The 23383-nt window shown below is 35.8% G+C and overlaps 1 protein-coding gene across 3 annotated transcripts in view; it reads left to right on the top strand.

The window, feature by feature from the left end:
• LOC117343545 (sodium bicarbonate cotransporter 3-like) overlaps positions 1 to 23383 on the top strand; it is a 38324-nt gene that overhangs the window by 7217 nt on the left and 7724 nt on the right. The window contains exons 1-11 of one of the 3 annotated variants that reach the window (XM_033905937.1): positions 7017 to 7146; positions 13746 to 13808; positions 18031 to 18105; positions 19774 to 19930; positions 20049 to 20209; positions 20882 to 21043; positions 21356 to 21492; positions 21631 to 21876; positions 22019 to 22165; positions 22320 to 22435; positions 22882 to 23056. In XM_033905937.1, the coding sequence (XP_033761828.1) occupies positions 13781 to 13808; positions 18031 to 18105; positions 19774 to 19930; positions 20049 to 20209; positions 20882 to 21043; positions 21356 to 21492; positions 21631 to 21876; positions 22019 to 22165; positions 22320 to 22435; positions 22882 to 23056 (1404 nt within the window). In that variant the 5' untranslated portion in view covers positions 7017 to 7146; positions 13746 to 13780. Of the gene's footprint in view, positions 1 to 7016; positions 7147 to 13496; positions 13629 to 13745; positions 13809 to 18030; positions 18106 to 19773; positions 19931 to 20048; positions 20210 to 20881; positions 21044 to 21355; positions 21493 to 21630; positions 21877 to 22018; positions 22166 to 22319; positions 22436 to 22881; positions 23057 to 23383 lie in introns of those variants that run through there. The other 2 variants (XM_033905936.1, XM_033905938.1) reach the window with 2 other exon arrangements.

Below are 23383 nucleotides of genomic sequence, written 5' to 3' on the forward strand. Positions count from 1 at the left end.
CGTAATACAGTACACTAAAATACAAAATTGACAGATTCCGGATACTCGTTTGATGGTAAATAATAAAAATATATGATATGTATATAAAACATTAATTGATGATTGACGGGTTGTGTTTTCACCTGGGTTGAAGAATGAAAAGTGCCGTTCTGTTTTCTCTTAGTTTAAAGATGGATTGTTGCCGTTCTGTTTTCGCCTTGGTTGTTATTTTACAATCTGAAACAAATTATGTAAACTAGTTTGGTAATGTGTATTGCGTACCGCTCAGTTTCCTGCACTTAAACGTATATTAACGTCTTTACTTTAACGTACTTCGACAGACTGAAACATTAAAGGATTTAATGTTGCTTTGGTCGATTTCATGGAGTGATAAATTGAGTTGGTCTTGAGACAAATTCAACACAAACTTATACTTCAGTTATTTTTCCTGGTGAATTGAAGAACTTGTGCAAGTCTAATCGTTTGTGTTAAAAAATCCGTCATTAGAGAGTGACCAAAAAGTATTATAAAAAAATAAATAAAAAAAGATTACGTAACACATTGACCATAAAAAATATTAGAAATAATATGATTTAAAACATTATGAGTTAATTTTGACCACATACAAAATCGAACATCTCTCTGGGCGGAAATTTTGGATTTTTATTCGTGTTTTTGTTGAAAATCTGTTTAAAATTCTCATAATCTTATTGCACATGAGGCCAATTGATCTCACAGAACAGTCACATCCATTTCCTCTAAAGCCCTGATAATGTCACATGTATGTTACTTTTGACCGATTACCATTCCTACCTCAGACTAAGCATATTGGAATTTTGGTCACATATGCCCTATAATGTCCGCATAGGTTAAGCCTTACAGTCGGGCAGAAGCGGGCGGTTTGTATTTTATATAATTCTCATACTCACAGATTGTTGTTAATCTGTTCAAATTCGTGGACAAATGAAACAGTTTGAATTTGGTAGTTTGATTGAGTCCAGCATGAGAAGAAACTAAATATATACATACATACATTCATTATTAACTATGGTTTAACCGTCTTTAACTTACCCTAACGTGCTTTAGGGTGAAATTATCATGGTTATTTCTGAGTACGCTAAACTTGAAAAGTATTGTCATTTGGCCGACATTTAAGATTTATTAAAATATACACACATCTTTATAATCTGGGATCGGAAAACAACGTGTATGATAGATTTTCTGGAAAATGACAACCCTGATTCCATAAGACCCGGAAAGCCATGAACCGTTTATCTAGCTTTTATTTTGTTTAATATACTATTCGTGTCGTCTAGATTTCCCATGTCATGGAGAAACAGAACGTCCATTAAAGGCCCGGGGGGAACCTGCGTCTGGGGGTCCAATAATTAAACAATATATATAACGATGGAACTTTTGATGCTTTCTACATAACTTTATATCTTTATTGTGTATCTAAAAGATAGACGTCAATTAGCGTCACAACATAACGGTATAATATTCGGCCATCTTTAAGTGTTTTCAAATATCAAAGGGTGTAGTAACTGTGTACTGGCCTTGCTATGTAAAAACAGAAAATATGCCTTGTAAGACGCCAGACAATGTTAATCACAAATTAAGGTGAAAAAGATTAACTATTTTAAATGTTCTACTGTGAGGACGAGGTCGAGAGGACGAGATGGTACAATACGTCACCTTACCCTTACCTCCGTCCTCTTCTTTAAACAGAAATAAAACTCCACCCACAGTCTGCGTAATATGCAGATATGTATGACGATCATGGTTTATAATGCATTGTAGTAATTGTCTGATCAAAACAAGAAATATCTTTAAAAAAGATAAACGGCATAGTTTTAATGCTGGTGGTTATAATGTAAAACTGATGGTGAAATAAATTAACAAACTAAAGCGTTTTAGCACGAATAACAAAATTAAATCAGTTTGAATCATTTTTGGTAATAATAAGACTGCATTTGAATCAGGAATATGATTTTATTAATGTGTCATTAAAAAAGATAATCTACTTATTCAGCTTGCATTCAATCTTAACTCTGTTTTGTTTTTAACTGCATATCTGCATTTTGCATTTACCTCTACATTGACCAATCACATTCTTCATCTTGACCAGTAACGCCACCTGTCGCGTCATAGCCGGAGCCAAAAGAAAATTAAACGGCTATGCCGAAAAAAATATGCATACATAAATATGGAATAAAATCTTCAAAGACAACTACATCAGTAGAATCTGAACATAACAGCGTAGATAGTGAACAGACACGTGTCAAAAGAGTATTTGCCTCGTGTCACCCAAACTTATACATACCTGTATAAATACGTACCTCCGGGTGTTGTAACGGAGGTGAGAATCACGAGTTTACGAGCAGGAAAGTTAAAATATTTTGTATAATTTGCGTTGTGACATTAGATATGGCGCTTTATTAGTGTTGTGTCAATGGTGCTGAATTTTTGGTGTATTTTGTATAAAGCTGTATTTTGGTGTTGTGTGTGGTGTTGTATTTAGGTGTTGTGTGTATGAAGCTGTCTTTTGGTGTTGTGTGTATGAAGCTGTCTTTTGGTGTTGTGTGTATGAAGCTGTCTTTTGGTGTTGTGTGTGGTGTTGTATTTGTAGTGTTGTGTATGTGGTGTTGTGTGTGGTGCTGTGTTTGTGGTGTTGTGTGTGTGGTGTTGTATTTAGGTGTTGTGTGTATGAAGCTGTCTTTTGGTGTTGTGTGTGGTGTTGTATTTAGGTGTTGTGTGTATGAAGCTGTTTTTTTGGTGTTGTGTGTGGTGTTGTATTTGTGGTGTTGTGTGTGTGGTGTTGTATTTGTAGTGTTGTGTATGTGGTGTTGTGTGTGGTGCTGTGTTTGTGGTGTTGTGTGTATGAACCTTTTTTTTGGTGTTGTGTGTATGAAGCTGTATTTTGGTGTTGTGTGTGGTGTTGTATTTGTGGTGTTGTGTGTGGTGTTGTATTTGTGGTGTTGTGTGTGTGGTGTTGTATTTGTAGTGTTGTGTATGTGGTGTTGTGTGTGGTGCTGTGTTTGTGGTGTTGTGTGTATGAAGCTGTTTTTTGGTGTTGTGTGTATGAAGCTGTATTTTGGTGTTGTGTGTGGTGTTGTATTTTGGTGTTGTGTGTGGTGTTGTATTTGTGGTGTTGTGTGTGTGGTGTTGTATTTGTAGTGTTGTGTATGTGGTGTTGTGTGTGGTGCTGTGTTTGTGGTGTTGTGTGTATGAAGCTGTTTTTTGGTGTTGTGTGTATGAAGCTGTATTTTGGTGTTGTGTGTGGTGTTGTATTTTGGTGTTGTGTGTGGTGTTGTATTTGTAGTGTTGTATATGTGGTGTTGTGTGTATGGTGTTGTGTTTGTGGTGTTGTGTGTGTGGTGTTGTGTGTGGTGCTGTATTTGTGGTGTTGTTTGTGTGGTGCTGTGTGTATGGTGTTGTGTGTATGGTGTTGTGTTTGTATGGTGTTGTGTTTGTAGTGTTGTGTATGTGGTGTTGTGTGTATGGTGTTGTGTTTGTGATGTTGTATTTGTGGTGTTGTGTTTGTGATGTTGTATTTGTGGTGTTGTATGTGTGGTGCTGTGTGTGGTGTTGTGTGTATGGAGCTGTATTTGTGGTGCTGTATATGTGGTGTTGTATTTGTGGTGTTGTGTGTATGGAGCTGTATTTTGATGTAGTGGGTATAGACCTGTAATTTTATGTTTTTTGTATGATGCTGTCCCTCATTAAGTAAATACTCCTGAGACCAGGATTGATGTGATATAAATGTCGTATCATCAATATCCGGGTTAAAATCCGGGTAAGATTCCCGGATGCTGACATAAACATCGATTGATACAGTCTTAATGTTGTATTTTTACACGTACAGTGAATAAAACGCAGGGTTTATGGCATAATACTTAAATAAAATATAACAGTTGATGACCCAAACGTTGTCGTAATAAGGTACATCTCTGTAAAAGTTGTTTGCTACAAAAATGTACTTGAAATTGTTAATCTATCTGGACATTTCTACCATGAGCAACAAATATTTAAGAAATCCAATGGATCTACCACCTTTCTAATCCTTTTTGTTACAACTGTTTTTTTAATGTGTGTCTTTAAGCATCAGCTGTCCTATACAAGCACATGTCTATAACTAACACCTGCCAATAAGTATCATTAGTCTATAACTATCACATGATTATAAATATCACATGACCGTAAATAGACAGGTGGTTGTTATAGACAAGAGATGTATAGACAGGTGGTTGTTATAGACAGGTGATAGTTATAGACAGGTGATAGTTATAGACAGGTGGTAGTTATAGACAGTAGTTATAGATAGGTGGTAGTTATAGACAGGTGGTAGTTATAGACTGGTGATAGTTATAGACAGGTGGTAGTTATAGACATGTGATAGTTATTGACAGGTGGTAGTTATAGACAGGTGGTAGTTATAGACTACTGATAGTTATAGACAGGTGGTAGTTATAGACAGGTGGTAGATATAGACAGGTGGTAGTTATAGACAGGTGATAGCTATAGTCATCTCTTGTCTATGATTATCACCTGTCTATAACTCTCACCTGTCTATAACTAACACATGTCTATAAACACCATCCCTGTCTCTAAATCTCACCTGTCTATAAACACCACCTGTCTATAAACATCACCTGTCTATAAACACCAACTGTCTATAAACATCAGCTGTCTATAAACACCACCTGTCTATAACTCTCACGTGTCTATAAACACCACCTGTCTATAACTCTCACCTGTCTATAAACACCAACTGTCTATAAACATCAGCTGTCTATAAACACCACCTGTCTATAACTCTCACGTGTCTATAAACACCACCTGTCTATAAACATCAGCTGTCTATAAACACCACCTGTCTATAACTCTCACCTGTCTATAAACACCACCTGTCTATAAACACCACCTGTCTATAAACACCACCTGTCTATAACTCTCACCTGTCTATAACTCTCACCTGTCTATAACTCTCACCTGTCTATACACACCACCTGTCTATAACTCTCACCTGTCTATAAACATCACCTGTCTATAACTCTCAACTGTCTATAAACATCACCTGTCTATAAACACCACCTGTCTATAAACATCACCTGTCTATAAACACCACCTGTCTATAAACATCACCTGTCTATAACTCTCACCTGTCTATAACTCTCACCTGTCTATACACACCACCTGTCTATAACTCTCACCTGTCTATAAACATCACCTGTCTATAAACGCCACCTGTCTTTAACTCTCACCTGTCTATAACTCTCACCTGTTTTTAAACATCACCTGTCTATAAACACCACTGTCTATAACTACCACCTGTCTTTAACTCTCACCTGTCTATAAACACCACCTGTCTATAACTCTCACTTGTCTATAAACACCACCTGTCTATAACTCTCACCTGTCTATAAACACCACCTGTCTATGTCTTTTTCTTGTTTATAACTAAAAACCCTCTTTTACTATCGAGTGTCACATCATAAAGTGTCTATATTTTCCTGTGGTTGTTGTTTATTGATTTAGAATTTTGTTTATTGATGTAGATTGTTGTTTATTAATTAATATTATTGTTTGTTTATTTAGATTGTTTATGAACTTAGATCTATTTAATGCCTAACTGATATTGTTTAAATAATATTTACCTAAATTAACGTTATTGAAACATGACATCATCATGATATTGGTCTAAAAATAAATTCATAATATTATTGTTGTTTCTCCTATTGACTCTTGCTTGCCGATTATCACTCAGCCATGACGAGTTTTACCGCGCATGATCAAATTATCTCACAAAAGTAAACTGGTCATTTGACCGATCATGTCATTGTAATTTACAAATCAACGTGTGAACGATTTGTACACCTTTACTGCGGACAGTTTAATCTGATAGATAAGTGGTGTCTGAGACAAGAAAGGCACATTGTACGTAGACATTGTAAATGTTGATGGACGATGTCTGTGAGATATGGGAGCGCTATGGAAACGTACCATGTCTGTAACAACGGGGATTTGGCGTTCACATTCCAAACGTATGATCCAAATATATGTATAAACCTATGATTCAAATATTTGTATTCCTGTATATATTAGAGATGTATTCTGTACCATAGAAATGTGTCATTTCTCCACTCGATTATATGATTTTTCTTCCTTTTTATATATATATATATATATATATATAAACGTAAACATCTTGTTTTCGCATTTTGCTCCTCAGCGATTTCTTACTACTTGTTTCTAATACTCTATATGTATAATTACCCGTAGTTATCACTAAGTTAAAAACTCTTTTCTAATCTCAGACACTGTTCGTGTTATTTTCAATATTATTATTGCTACGAAGTTGTTTGTTGAGTTAATTGGAAAACATTCTGAAATATCTAATTACAAAACCAACTCATTACCAACAAAGGACGACTCTCTAGGTATTTTTTGTAAATGTCCAAATCAGACGACATCAATCTCGAAAAAATAAAATTTTTTTTTGCTCGCAAAGTAAATTAGCATAGAATCCAAAGGGGAGGGAAATACTCTCTGTATTAATCAACACTACAAGAACATTTAGATTGAAACCCTGATGAGGATACCGGGACATATCCATTTGGGACGTAATTAAAATCACAAAGTACATACCTCTGTAGTAGGTGTCTAAAGAAATGTGTTTGTTGGAGTACTATAAGTACTTGGGTAAGGACTCCATAATGGAGATTAGGCTATCGTCAACGCCTGGTCAAACGTCAGATCCATACCTAATTGAAGGGAGATAACTCTTATAGTGATCTTACTAATACAATTATCGAAATAACAGACGGAATCGGCCAACCTTGTCTCGCTCGACGAGCTCAACCGTATGGTATTACGTCACTAAACAGCCCTTATCGAATAGGTGAGGGGCGTCCACCCCTTCACGAGTAGCCAACCTATCCACAGTTACCCGCCCTTGGCGCTTTACACAATTCTATGTGTTAATTCAAATATTACACAATTCTTGTTGCTTAAATTACCTTGTTAAATGTAATTTAGTCAGTCTAGCCTGGACGAGGCATCTTCCAAGTGGCGAGCTCGAGTCAGAAAGTTAGTGTACTGGCTGAAGTAGCGCGCGGATATGATATAGCAGAACAGGGTATCAAGGACACAAGACAACTACAATACGTAAGTCATTTTTAATAGTTCTATTTACATTTTATATTTTGTAGAGTTTTCTGATTTGGAAAAAAAAATCATTGTCCATAACTAACCTTCGTTATTAACACATTTTTAAAAATCATTTGGTTACGTTTTTACTGTTTCCCTGGACTTAGAAATGTAAATCTCCTTTCGTGTAATTACAGTATTTCGAATTAATTTGATTATAAACGAGTGCTTGTCTATATATGATAGTGTACCAGTACTTACCAATAAATCTTCAGTACACTTCCTGCCTGAGGACGAGTCTTCAATTTTAAAATTAAAACAAAAAATGTTCTGATCCATCTTCATATGTAAATTTATGCTTCGATCTTTCAAAAATGAGCTGTGCAAAACTTGGTGACGTGTTTAGGTGTTTTTTTTTTTTTTGTTACTACGTCATCAGCAATGTGATGGATTGTAAAGGACCGGTGATGGAGCCAGATATCAATTACTGTTTTGTCTTTATTAATTTACCCACTCTATTCTATGTCCTGGTAATGTTAGAGGTGAAAGCACCGAATGCCTCCTTCGATTTCCAAATGTATGCATTAAGTAAGATTTTTAGCGTCAGTAGACGAGATAGAAATGCTTAATTAGATTACAATTAAGATGACCGCCGCCCTTTTTAGGCGTTATCGAGGAATTCTCACCTGTAATTATTACTGTACAAACAGGTCCGAAAGTTCTTTTATCAAGCATGCAAATTATCTTTTACCAAAGTATCGTGTTTTCGTCTCAATTCGGTTGTCCAATGGCCTTTCACTTCATGTAGATACCATATGTTCCTAAGTCAGATATGGCAATGAGATTTGAACAGATAGACTCCAGTCGACACCACGCTTGAAGCAATGCACACCATCGGGCGATTGTATGATAATTTTGTCACTCCAATGTGTTAAGTTATTGTCGAGATTTAAATACATGTATACAATACAGGGAGTGGAATGTAATCATCGTCGATTTAGTGACGTCAGAGACAATTTCTTTGGTTTTGCGAGAAGCTCTCCTTGTAAAAATAAGATACAGGTACCGCTCGCACACTGAACAGATATGGATACAGTTTTACACTCTCCACGACGAATTATTTTTTTGTTGAGAAATCAAATAATCAGCTGGCTGATCACAAGATCATAAGTTAACGTTTTCGACATTTATGCTTTCTTCCCTACATACCACTATAATTCGGCCGTATCCCAAATGACATGTATCCTTAGACTTTCTGTATGCTATGACAGGAGCGCATTGTTAATGCCACACGGACGGGACATTTGTACTGTTATGTAGTGGTTTCGGCGTGTTTAAAGCATAACTGTATTGGTCTTAAAATGTAGTTTCAGCGTATTCATGCTTTAAAAATGTTAAAATCTGAATGAAGTTTTCTACCTTACATACAACCAGAGTTGAGACGACCCGTCTATAACGATATGTCCCTATATTTACCAACACCTTGACACGCCGAGTCTCACGTGGTTTGTCGCCGGCATCGGCGGAGTATCTAGTTAGGCAGGTTGATGTAAGCTATTTATAGTTCTCTATTGTACATACGCATGGACGAGAATTGCTTTAATAATGATAGTATGAGAGAGAAAAAAAATCTAGTTAACTAAAGAAAGAGAAAGAATAGTCAACGAAAAATGTATGTGTGACAATAGAATTACTATTATTACCGCGATATATGTGTATATGTGACATCTGTGTACTGATTGTTTGCATTATATGACCAACCCCTTAATATTTCCATAGTACAATGTTAAAATATGTCCATTTCATACTGATTAACTACTGAACACGTCCATTTCATACTAATTAATCATTGAACACGTCCATTTCATACTTCTTAACAACTGAACATGTCCATTTCATGCTTTTTCATACTTATTAATCACTATACTCGTCCATTTAATTAAATATCAACATTAAAATACATGCAGAAAACACCCTCTTAATGGGTTAATTTTAACCTTGTGAAATGTGTAGATGCTGAGAACGTCATAATACCTGCCGAGAACGTTCTTATGCCTGCCGTGATCGCCCCTTCAATTATACCAATCTAAATCGCCAACGTAAAATGTAACCTAATGATACATGCCGAGATCGCCCCTTTAATGGTAAATTGTAACCTGATGATACCTGCCGAGAACGCCCCTTTAATAGTTAAAAGCTGCCTGATAATACCTATCAAAATCGCCATTATAAAATGTAACCTGATGATACATGTCGAGATCGCCCCTTTAATGGTTCAATGTAACCTGATGATACCTGCCGAGAACGCCCCTTTAATAGTTAATTGTAACCTGATGATACCTTCCGAGAACGCCCCTTTAATGGTAAATTGTAACCTCATAATATATGCCGAGATCGCCCCCTTAACACTTATTTATAATTTAATAAGCATATCATATAACGGTCTACTAATTGTTGTTAACGGCGGCAATACATTTAACACGTATTTTACCTTCAGTGTAAAAGGCAAAACTTAAAGCTCATCTACAACGTTACTTTTTGTCATCGGTACAGAGATAGATAGATACCTTTATTTCCTCCTTTACACTACGATTACAAACACGTGTTATATATAGTCTGAATTACCAGAAATTCTGAACTGGAACAGGTAACACTAAAGAAAGAACATTGAACTTTAAACTATGACCGCGTTCACTATGGCTATCTGGAGGCCGCGTAGATGTGTTATGTATATATATTGTATTACGTCAACTACTGAATTACAGATAAAGATTTCTTTTTCTTGGCAGTGATCATCCAACATGCATTATTTTAAAAAAAATGTATGAAATAGGACTCGTTATTTAAAATTAAAAAAAACCGGAAACACTGTGAATCGCTCGAACTATTTTTACAGAAATTTTGAAGGATGAACTGTCCTATCCACAAACATGCCGTTTTACCATAGTCTGCTAGATGTTTGTATGTATAAATCTGTTTGTTTTTCTGCTAATTGACATCATCAATTATCATTCCGGTAAGTAATGACCCTACTGGTGTTGAAGGTATCATTTTAACGAGCTAAACTGATCCTATATAGTCGTACGTATTCAAGATGCTCATGAATAGCGAATCATATATAGACGCATTTTAGATGTATAAAGTGGAATGAATATTTTGTAAAAATATAATTGATGCAGGATTTGGAATTCGTCTGAGAGTGATAGATCACATTTGTTTTTGCATTTTGTTAGAAAAACAATAGTTAGTACTTTAACTTTCTAGACATGCTAAGAAAAGTAATTTAAATAAATATTAACTATCGTTATTGTTTTTCGGCATAGCCGTATAATATTCTTTTGGTTCCGGATATGACGCGACAGGTGGCGTACTGGTCAAGATGAAGTATGTGATTGGTCAATGTAGCGGTAAATGCAAAATGCAGATATGCAGTTAAAAACGAAACAAAGTTAAGATTGAATGCAAGCTGAATAATTAATAAAATTATATTCCTGATTCAAATGCAGTCTTATTATCACCAAAAATGATTCAAAGTGATATAATTTTGTTATCCGTGCTAAAACGCATTAGTTCGTTAATCTATTTCACCAGCAGTTATATATACATGATAACCACCAGCATTAAAACTATGCCATTTATCTTTTTTAAAGATATTTCTTGTTAATAATTTTAATGTTGCAGTGAGGGTGATTGTCAGTTACTTTTATATACTTAATTAAAATTGCACTCGTTACGATGTTTTACAATCTGTCAATCTTCCTTACTCAGGTTGTACAAACGACACAGATGTCAATTTTAAAATGAAATTAGAAACAATATAGTATATCGACCTCGGTTGATATTCTCTTCTACCGGGTTAATAAAACACTACATTGACCTCACCGAAGGTCCATTAGTGAAAATTATCTCACACACATACATATATTACACATAAATATCACAGGAGAGTATTAGATGATATGAAATAATCGGGAGATTTGTTCAAGATTTGCGTTACATTTCTGTTAAATGAATAGAAATGATTTCAAATTAAAACAAATTAAAAATATAATGCAATGGCATGTTTTTGATGATGTCGACACTGGTTTGAATCCTACAGGAATACATCGTAAATTAATTTACCTAGACATGATAAAATAAACTCTTATAGTTTTGAGTAGTAGGCATACACTATGCATTTTTGGAGTTAAAGGTGCATGGGAAAGACGTTCTTCTTATAACTGGAAAAGTGACGAAAAGTAAAATACAAACCTATACAAACAACATTGTGCAAAAGCCGCGCAAGTGAATCTTACCTGTGGCATACAGGTATTTACAGTATACATATAATTCATAAATACTAAGAGACCGTACTCTGTGATCAACAAGGGAAATTGATATAGGCCCCAGCAGTGTAAGCGAAATATGATAAACGGTTAAGCCTTATTTCAACCAGTTTGAACGGTTTAGATGGTGGATAATTCAAAACGAATATAAAATTATTTTGTTTATCCCGAAACAATAGTTCGTGAGAATTTATTTTAATTATTTTAGCAAAGTTATAGACTATGGAGAAGCTAGTTTATGTTTAAAATTTGTAGGTCGATAAAACGTGTAAAATCTGAATATCAGGAATCCACCTACGAGGAAATGCAAATGTGACCCAGAAAACGGTCGTGACGTCATAGCACGTGAGATGATTAATCTCATGTGATTTTGAGAGTGATGAATGAATAAAGACTCCCACCACGTAACCTGTATTTTAATGTACTTAAGTTATTACGTAGTATAGAGGTATGATTGGCCATATTGGCGATGCGACACCTCGTGTGTGTCGACAGCATTTATCTCCCTTTGTATCGTTAAGATAAGGATATATGGTTTTTTATTTCTAAACCTATTTCTTGTTCTATTTCACCTTTTGTGTTTAAGTTTTTATCTTTTTTTTACGTCTGTAAGCAACATTTTACAGCATTACATGGACGACAGCTCTAACAATCACTCACATGGCGAACACACACCGGTCACGTGACATCCCGACCTTTACTTTTGTTAATGCCGATGTAAATAAGGTGATTAGCAGAGCTTGTTACGTAGAAGTACAGGTATCTATCATGCAGGAACATCGCATGCTTCAATGCCATCAAGTTCTTTGAAGCCAGACATATAACAACATACAAAAAATGTTGTATATAAATACCTAACAAAACAAAGATAAACAGTAACTATCGTTAATGATGATGTCTACTTGTGCGCATGCCTCGAGTTATGTTGTCTCTAACAGTACTATCATCACTTTTTACCGAAGTTTTGCTAATGTGTCATTTGATAATTTAAAATCACTTAAAGGTTATGTATTATTTAGCCCACGTTTTAATATCGGGCCGTTACGAGACAGTTATCAAACGAAATAATTGGCTTTCATGTATATAGTTTTACAATTCACGACAGCAAGAATTTATGTTTTTAAGATAGAAATCCAATACAGCACATGATGTAATCGTATTCTGCGTTGTATAAACAAGTAGATGATGACTTATACCAGAAGTGCAGATAAGTTATATCATCCGTTATCAAATCAATATCACCTGTGGGAGAGGGAAATAAATAACAGCTCTCGTTTTTCCTTAAATCCCCTGGGAAATGTCTATGGTATTAAAAGCAAATTATCTAAGTAAGTTCAGATAGTTTGCAAATCCGAATGTTTTTATCATGCAAAGTGAATCTGTAATACGCGAGTGTAGTTGGTATAGATAGAAGGGTGGAGGCCCTGTACTGGTTCATACCTCACTGCCTTCCACCCTAAGCATTTGTAGGTGACGTAACCCTATTATAGCCGTCCCAGGGGGCTCTCAACCAATGACATTGAACGTCGTCTCATATATATTTACCCACTTTAGGCAAAAGACTACCATCCATCATTTGTCTTTACTCATCATTTGATGTAAATCGAGTTCAAACAATGCAACCGAGGAAACTCTTTGTTGAAACAGTCGTCATGAAGTAAAATACAGTTATTTACGGTTCATAATCGAGGCCGTACAATTTGTTGCGTCAATAGCGCCTCCATAAATTATTATTCAGGCTCACACTATCGTTACAAGATTCACGCATCTGACACAACTACAATAAAAGTTGGTTTGATCGGAGGCATCAGAATCAGGTTGACCGATGGGTTTGTCCTCAAAGGGTCATCTACGTGTGGGTGTTACCAGTACACCACGGGTACATCAGAGGATACCTGTAAACAAGCGAGCATAACACATTGATAGGTGCGCAGACTAGTGTCGCTAGCCGGACGTATTGGTCAAGAGTTACTGATGGTTGATGATTCGAACGATGATCGATCATTGTGGGGACAGGCTGTCAACACCATACAGAATTCGGGTGGATGTTTAAAACTGCTAAACATTCTTCAAGACAGCACATTACTAGTTCACGGAAACTGTAACGAAGGCGAATATTGAGGATTAAAATATTTGTTTGAATTTATTTTCATAAAAAACTGTTCGAAATGCCGCGTAAGTATGAACAACATTCACACACACTTTATTATCAAAATGAATTGACAAAGTTTGTGGAATTTTAGTTTTTTCATTCCTATACTGATATTTTTACTTTTTTCTTTTTTTTTGCAGATAGAACAGCTGCTCAGAAAATTGCTCAGAAAAACATGGAGAACGGAAGCGGATACGATAGAGGTACGTGACTTCTTCCAAATTATCTAAAGATATTTTCTGTATCGATAATATTGTAGTTTTGGGTTTGAATGTTTTTAAAGGATATAACCGCTTGCCTGGCATCTACACCATTGCAAATGTCAACGTACTTGCGGAAATCCACATTTGTGTTGGGCAACACATGCTTTTATCAGCACAATTAATAGGAATAGATTGATCCCCTATATAACTGTCATTATCTGATCAATACCAGGTATATAACATAAGGTGTATCATTTTTCATTTTAAGCTGACGTATATTGCACCTAAATCTAACACAATAAATAAACCGATTATGCGCGTGAAACTCATTCACGTGCCGTTGATCAGACATTATCCATAAAGGTGCGTAACATAGGACTGATTCATAACATGGGCCTGGATATTAAGTTCCTTATATCATTGTAGCAGATACCTTAGATTTCTTCTTAATTATGACAATAAGAATGCTCATGACGAGAGTTACACTTACATTAAACCCACGAGTGTCGCTCAAAACAATAATCTTGTTCAGACCGCCAATGTTCATAAAACTGACTCAAGATAAACTTGTTATGAGTGACTGTGTGTTAAAACATCAGGATATTTAACAAGTTCATTTAAAGATGACGAATTTATGGAATTATTTTCACATTTTTTAATTTTGTTGTAGGTGTTTTAACGGGGTTGTTATTAAGTTGACCAAATGTTATGCTAAGTTTGTCCGAGACAAGTTCATAAACAGTTTTTTATGAATATCAGTAATCTGATGACGATTATCCACATCTTGAAGTGTGTAATCCGCAATTTTAACTAATTTTACCAATATTAACTAGATTATCCCCAATTTTATCAAGTTTATCCGAAGTTTCAGGAATTTATTCTGCAATTTAAACAAGGTTTTCGACATTTTCTGTTGGTTCATCAACAGTTTCAACAAGCTTATTAGTAGATTTATTCAAGAGTGTTTAACAAGTTTGTCCGCTGATTTACCCGCTATCTCGTACGTTTTAGAAAATTTATCGGCAGCATTAACAAGTTAAGTTACTGTTGATTGTTTCTAAAGTTTATCAGTAGCAGCGACCATTTTAAGCTTTGAAATAAGAAAAACAAATATCAGCTACGAAAATAAAAGTCAATACTTTGTTCATGCTCGGTACATATCACGTTGAGCCAAAGCTCTTCCTTGTGGAAGACGAAAACAACTTAGGAATAATCAAAATACGATTATGACCATACCATGCGATAATTGATGGTTGTCAAAGGAACTTTAACATCAATATGTAAATTAACAACCATTTTTGTTTTCCTTGTTAATCTGTCACTGGTGTTAAACCTTACAGATATAGCCGCACCTGGTAACCTGTGATACGTATATTAGTTAGACACTTATCCTGTGTCAAACTGTCAGAGTAAATAAAAGAAAAAAAGGGGAAAAAAAGGAAAAACAGGTGATATCCGTCGTAGATAATGTTACAGGACAGGTTTAAATAACAAAATCATTGGCGCATTTGAAATTGTAGTAAACTTTTTTTTAGCAGTATTGTACAATTAGGGTCAGTAGATAGCCTGATTCATGTAACAGAGATTGAACCTTACATAGTATATCAAATGCCATTGTTTAACGATGACATCTGTAAATGAACAAAATACATGTAACAACATCACCACTTTGATATATCCGCCTCTGTAAGTTATTTTATGTAAACATTGAATATCCAGACAGTTACCTATTGTTATAAGGTAATCAGACACACGTGTTTCTTTCGGTAATCACAATTTTATTTCATTACTCGCCAAATCCGTAGTTTTTTCTGCGTTTTTACCACTGAATATTAAGAAATTGTTAATAATGCTAAAGAAATCCCTTACATGATTCAGTAAGAATTGTGTTTCATTCCGCCAGCCTCATTTTTGTGAAACAATTTAATTTTCAGACGATTAAGAAACGGCGTATTGCACAGTTATACGTGGAAAAGAATAAAAAAAATCTATGGAAACGTTAGATGCATGCACACTGTAGGTAAAATTCAAGCAATATCACAACTCGAACAGAGACCCGACCCGGCGGAACAAAGAAATCACGCCAAACTTTGTATCGTACAAGGATATATAACAATGGAATCCTCCCCCAATATCATTCATCATTGTAACTCCCAATTCATATGTAAAGTGTAGATTTTATTTTTGTCATCAGTTCACATCTAATAACGGAATCGATATGAAGGTCTTAAATGTCGAACCAACTGAGATTGAGATTCAATTGGATGTGAAAGGTTTGGGGAAACTGGTGCCTCTTTTCACAATACAAATATGGAAATCTTCACACTTGTACGGCGTAGTGGTATAACCGGGGGATGTATCAAACTTGAATCAGTCGTTATGCCCATGAATCACTCGTTACACGTATTTAGATATACACATTTAGTATGACAATTTATAAGGTAATTCATTTGTGTAAAGCGCGTATGTTTATACAAACATATATAACTTTATATATAATTTTTATATAACCTTATATGTAAGATTATATATAAGTTATATATGATTGGTTTCGTTCAACTTAACGTAAAATATCAATATAGATGCTGATTGTTACCGTGCAGTGCGTGCACTTACATATAGTAACCGGTATGTGTACCAGCATATTTAATTTCAATATGAATCGTAATGCGTTTCGTATGTGCATCGTGTCCCTTAGATTTTTCCCTCTATATTGCAACAAAATATCGTTTAGCATTTGACTGGCCGGTCACACATCTGTATATATTTTAATTCCTCACAGGTAATTTGGAGTCACGCGCAGGTAATATATACTCGCGTGCAACGAATGATAAATATGGCAGCAATGGCGGAATCTCTGCGGTTTGCCTGCCTCTTGGCAGACGACAATTCTGCAAAAGTAGATGTGTTATTTTAATAGATGTGTATTGTACAAAAATAAAGATTAATGACCAATCGCTTATTTCTGGAAATTAAATATGATGAAGTATAAAGAATGGAAACGTATGAAATAGGATTGTTATTTAAAACGTAAAAAGACGAAGACGACTACAACATAATTTAAGGTGTAGCGCAAATGCATCGCCCCCGAATCATGTAATAACGTGTGACGTTTGCATAATATAAATATATGTATAGAACCACTGTTCATTTTGGCGGAGATTGGATATTTCATTCTACATTATATAGCTAGTACAACGTGTGCAGATTAAACAGTAGTAACAACAACGTGTTGACTGCTGTTTGATAAGTTTTTATTTGCATTTAAAGAAGAGTGATATCGAATGGTTTACAGAACCGGTGCTCAATTTCTACCGAGAGAAAAGACTTGAGTTATTACGAACCGGATGTATTAAGAGAAATACACTTTAAAATATAGTAAACTTTATATTGACCAGGAGTTTTTATAGTCAACGAACTTGTTATAACGTCTTATATAAGGCACATGTAAATGACTTCATGTGATGAAGGTTTGAAGAATTGTATTTAGTTTACAAGATATATACAACATTTATAGGAGAGCTACAGGGTCTAGGTTCAGCTCGAGGGAATCACTACCACAAGAGACAAACCAGTACAGTTAGCAGTAAAGCATTAAGTGTAAACTATCATGTAATAAAACCTGCTTGATTCAGTCATTCGAGAATGCACGATACACATGGCGAACAAAGGAAAAGTGACAAAGGTAAAGACAAGTTTTTAAACCAATCAGTAAGGACGATGAAAAAAAACAAAACAGAACGTTAGCAATTTGAAATATTTTTACCAACCTAAACGTCCTCTATTGACACATTTTTTACCAACCTAAGCGTCCCCTATTGACATATTTTTACCAACCTAAACATCCACTATTGAAAATATGTTAACCAACCTAAACGTCCTCCATTGAAAATATTTTTTACCAATCTAAACGTCCTCTATTGACAATGTTTTTAACAACCTAAACGTCCTCTATTGTATCCGGGAGGCAAGCATATATACAAAATTAGGATAACTGCTCACCGCTGTTCTACTAAATTTCCGTGCTAATGCAGTTTACCTGGTGCGATATATTTAAGTTGTGTAATGTTCTCTGTCAGCAGATTTCATTTGATTTATATGTTTATGATAATTACAATAAGTGAAACGAGACAACCCCTCAATACTAAGTTTGTCATATATAGAAATACTGTTACCGGAAGTTGTAATTATCTTTTTGTACGTGTGTTTGTTTTCTCTACAGGACGTAGAGGGAGTACTTACATTCAAGTGCGCATGCCCAATCGCCCGGACAGGCCATATATTGATACAGAGGACTGTAAGTATACGTGATCAGAAGTCTTGATACCTCAAAGATCGAGACAATGTTTGGGTTAATATGAATTAACATACGGCCGTCATACGCTTACGTATTGTTACCATGGCTACCGCAGTAAACATAACGGCCGTGTGTGTGCGCTTATCTCTCAGTTTTCCAGACTGAGAACTCCGGTAATGTTTGTTTTCAGCCATAGATTTTAGATACGCAAATAATAAACTGCTGATACGTCAAAATATCAATTTCGTTTTAGCAATTTTATACGTATTTGAGTAGTGCACTCCCAAATTTAGATGAAATAATGACGTCATTAAAATGTCATATCCACGTGCTAGTTTCGCGCATATTCTGCAAAACGTTAATACTTCAAACCATTACTTGATTTATATTTTACATAAAACACCCTCATGTTATTTCAAAAGAAAATTCAAATAAAGTTGAGGTAAAAATCGCATGAATTCTTTCGATGAATTAAGAAGTGCATCTGAAGACTACTTTACTCCAAATTCTAAATAATCATGATTTTCATTGTCTTCTGCTAGATAATCTGTGGAAGAAACAAGCGCAAAATGTACTGCCTGATTTCTTCGATTTTGTATCCTGTGTTACGGTGTATATAATGATTGTAACAATTGAATTATTAACAATAACAGAATGAAAAAGTTAAGTCACGCGGCATCTAATGATTACGCGGTAACTATGACGATATGTATAAACATGGAATATGAGAGAAGAGAGACGAAGGTATTCCTGTCCACACATTGGTCGTCTCGTCCAATAATGTGTTCAGTTAATTTCCAAAGTTGACATAGACATAAACTTATTTAATTCGATAGACTCATTGTGCGTTTGTTTTACATCGCTCTGGTAACTTTAACCTTCAAATTGGTCATTTTCAACAACTTTTATTGTGTTCGAGTCTTAAAGTGTTTCATTTGACCTTTGGGATGAACTTGTTTGTAAGACGGATGGAATTGGTACTTGATAGATTACAAGTGTAAAGGGTGCACGTTACAGGGTGGTAAAAGACCTTTCTTCTAAGCTGATATCTACATCAAAGACATCAGCTTTTGTTTTAGATATTGCGTGAAACTTAATTGAACTTTTTCTGTTTGATACCTGTAAGATCACTTGATGATCAGGTCAGTCCTTGGTGATAAACACATAGCCTGTGTGTCACCATAAACCAGTGTTAATGATACAAATGGAGTGTTATTCAACCGAACGCATGCCCCACGGTAGCCCTAGTGTTGACACGCGTGACCCTGGTCGCGACAAAGTGATCACGTGACGTTCGACATCAAAGTTAGCAATACTTTCTGTAGCACTTGGAACCCCTCCCTGTTAAATAATTTGATAACTATAAATTGATAAAACTCAATATATAATGTGTTATACATGACATCTAAATCACGGTGTTAAGTAGATTTGGAGACGAGTATAGGGAATAACTTATTTGACCGTAGGCTGGTGGTTTTTCTCCGGATACTCCGGTTTTCCTCCACCTCCAAAACCTGGCACGTCCTTAAATGACCCTGGCTGTTAATAGGACGTTAAACAAGCAAAAAACAAACAAACAAAAGTCTTTCTCTGACATTCAATTACGAAGGTTATTTTTATCCATTGTACAGCCGACTACGTATGTATGATATGTTATGTCTGTTTCAGCGTCTGACAACTCCAAAGAGGACTATGATCCAACTGATCGGATTCAGAACTTACTGAACTCAGTAAAAGACGAGGCTCATAAAACCCACAGCATTTTCAGTGAATTAGATGTACTCCGAAGGTACAACGATGCCTACGAATGGAGAGAAGCAGCAAGGTATATCATCGATCTTATATACATTTGTGTATATATATGTGTTTGCATCGTCAATATCCTACTTGAGTCTGGAAATGAAAATTGTTTGCAAGTATTGACATTCTGTTCCACTTTTCAGATGGGTTAAGTACGAAGAGAATGTTGAAGAGGGCGGTAAACGTTGGTCCAAACCCCACGTAGCCTCGCTCTCCATGAAATCCCTATTTGACCTAAGAGGAGCTATTGCAGAAGGAGCCGTCATTCTTGATTTAGATTCGTACAGCATATCTGAGATCGTAGGTAAGGCGTTAACACACAGTTAGCGAGAGGTATATCAAATATTGAAGCGCAAAATATCCGAAATCGAAGCTGAGGATCATAAAGTCACTTAACGTAGAGATCGTTAGCACAAAGGTATATTGACGATTACGTTACACAATAATGAATATAAAGTATGTATGAAATATACTAATACAGTCAAATGTATAAAACTGTGTTAACATAAGTAAAACAAACCTACTGTGACATAATACCATCTATAACGGACCCTTATCATGCAAGTATATCAAACCTACTGTGAGATAATATCATCTATAACGGACCCTTATCATACAAGTATACCAAACCTACTGTGACATGGTATCATCTATAACGGACCCTTATCATACAAGTATATCAAACTACTGTGAGATAATATCATCTATATTGGACTCTTATACTCGTACATTTAACCTCCATATACATGGAATAATGTGTTAGATGTGGTTAACACATGTTTGTGGCAACATTTATTAGAGATATTGGGTAGGGTGTTGGTTGAAAGCGTTATTGCAAACATATAATTACAAAAGGTACAGTGTCAACACAACAGCGTAATTATCTCTACGAAGCATGTATGAGAGAATACTACCCCTTTAATAGTGTTGAATATTTGACAATATGTTTCATTTCATATTGTTTATTTCTTTTTAGATAACGTCCTTGATTGTTGGATCGATGCCGGACATCTGGACAGTAAGATGCGCGTGCATGTGAGGAACGTGTCCCTGAAGGAACACAAGCATCGCCATACAAAACGGCCTAAAAATAGTCGTTCTGTATCAAAAAATCTTGGAGAGATCGGCGATGATCCAGGTACGAAGTATTGTCTGTTGATATCCATAAATAGGTAAAAAGCAAGCTCATGACACTTTTGCACGACCCTTATCATACAAGTATACCAAACCTACTGTGACACATTATCATATATAACGACCCTTATATAAGTATACCAAACCTACTGTGACATAGTATCATATATAACGACCCTTATACAAGTATATCAAACCTACCGTGACATATATCGGACCCTTGTCTGGTGATATCCATAAATAGGTAAAAAGCAAGCTCATGATTCATTCCAAGCATGTTCCAGTTCTTTCGTCTAAATAGCCAATATCATTACAGAGTATGGAGGAAGTGCTGCCTATCTGAATAGCGGAGCGAGTTTCGCAAGTATAGACAGCGTCAGCGGAATCCCGACCTCAAACAGTGCCGGTGATATCCAAAACGAGGCTGATAACCCATCCTCGTCTTACTACAAGGTATTAACTGAACTGCTGAAATGTTTTTATGTTTTAATAAAAAAAATAACTGTTGTTTATCTTTAAATGTTTAATTGTAGGAAGTGAAAAAATAGTATAATCTTACATTATGGTTATTTCTAACGTGTTTTCAAACAGCCAAACACTAACTTCATGCGCAAGATTCCAAAGGACGCCGAGGTAGCTAGCGTGATGATTGGGGAGATTGATGACCTCGATAGTCGTATAGTGGCCTTTGTACGACTCAAAGAGCCACGAAACCTTGGAGATCTGTGTGAGATCGCCAAGCCTGTCCGCTTTCTTTTCTTCTGCTTCGGACCCAAGGGTAGCGAGACGGACTGCATGGAAATTGGGCGATGTATTTCCACCATGCTTGTTGATGACGTAAGTTGAATACCATGTACTTCCGTCTCTCCAACACAAAGAAACATAATGGCGCGTATTTACAGTACATTGATTGACTAATCAGGAAACATGTCTTGATCGGTCTTTATATTTCTGCTTATTTTGAAATGATTATTTTTAGATTTTCCGAGAGGTGGCATACAAGAGTCGCGATGATGAAGATTTCAAGGCAGGAATTGATGAGTTTATGAATCAGGTCACAGTGCTTCCCCCTGGCGAGTGGGATCCAAAAATCAGGATTGAACCGCCAAACAAGGTCCCTTCACAGGTTAGTTTTATGCACGACAATTATGATTTTTAATTCCACGATAGGGATAGTACATTAAACCAGAGATAACGAACGTTTCGGAGTTAGGGGAGGATAAATATGATGAGCCAAGGCATGTTTATTTCAACAAATACTCTACACTTTCTCAAAACAGGAGTTCCGGCGCGCCTCGGTCCACAATGTAGCTAGTGGCGTCTTAGATCAGAAGAGTGAATCATCAGAGGACGACCATGGCGGACATGATGATCCTGCACTTGAGCTCTCCAAAATGTGAGTGTTTCCAGCTTCTAGATACCGAGTCCCTTTATTCGACAAGTTGCATGTTTGACCCAGATGTAGAGGGATATGATGCATCTCGATGCCTTGTAAAGTGATACTTTATGTTTCCTCTCCATTTTGCTGAACGCTGTGCACGACATAATGCAATGTTCCAGTACAGCGAAGTTGAAATGATTTTTATTCCAGTATATCGATAAGGCAACGTGATATACGGTCTTTAATACTGCAAGAACTTAATTCATATATATTCGGAGCCTCGCGGAACAGGCCGCTATATTGAAGACATTTTGTGAACGAACGATCATTGTCTAATATCAATACAATACATAATGTTTCTGACATTTCTGACGTTCTCTTTGATAATTCTATGATGCATACAATTATCTTCTCCCAGTTACAAAGCCGTTTGTGTAGCTCCATTTCCCATTGCATTTCAGACCGTTTAAGGGTCTGTATGACGACATCAAGAGAAAGATCCCGTGGTACTGGAGCGACTACAAAGACGCGATTCACATCCAGTGTCTAGCCTCCTTTGTCTACGTATTTCTGGGAACTCTCACGCCCAATGTCACCTTTGGGGGTCTCTTAGGGGAGGCCACAGACCAGTATATGGTATGTCACTTAGTTAAAGTACTTAGTACTTTAAACACAACGACATGAAAAACTGGAAGTAAACTTTTACTACACTGTTTAAACACTTTGTGTAGTTAGTAGTAACAGCGGTGTTAAAGATCGAAATGAAAAAATCCCCAATGGTGATGAAATAGAAGAAATTACACGCTGTTCAAAACATTTATAACGTTTGGCTCTGATAAGTTAGTGATTTTGAGGTCTTTAGTATTTGCATTTTTATTTGGTCGACGAATAAAACGGCATCAGTTCAAGACATGTACACCTCGTGCAAATTCAATTAAAATAGACAGATAACACAGTATTACG

This window comes from Pecten maximus, chromosome 15 (assembly GCF_902652985.1).
Source record: "Pecten maximus chromosome 15, xPecMax1.1, whole genome shotgun sequence".
NCBI lineage: Eukaryota > Metazoa > Mollusca > Bivalvia > Pectinida > Pectinidae > Pecten > Pecten maximus.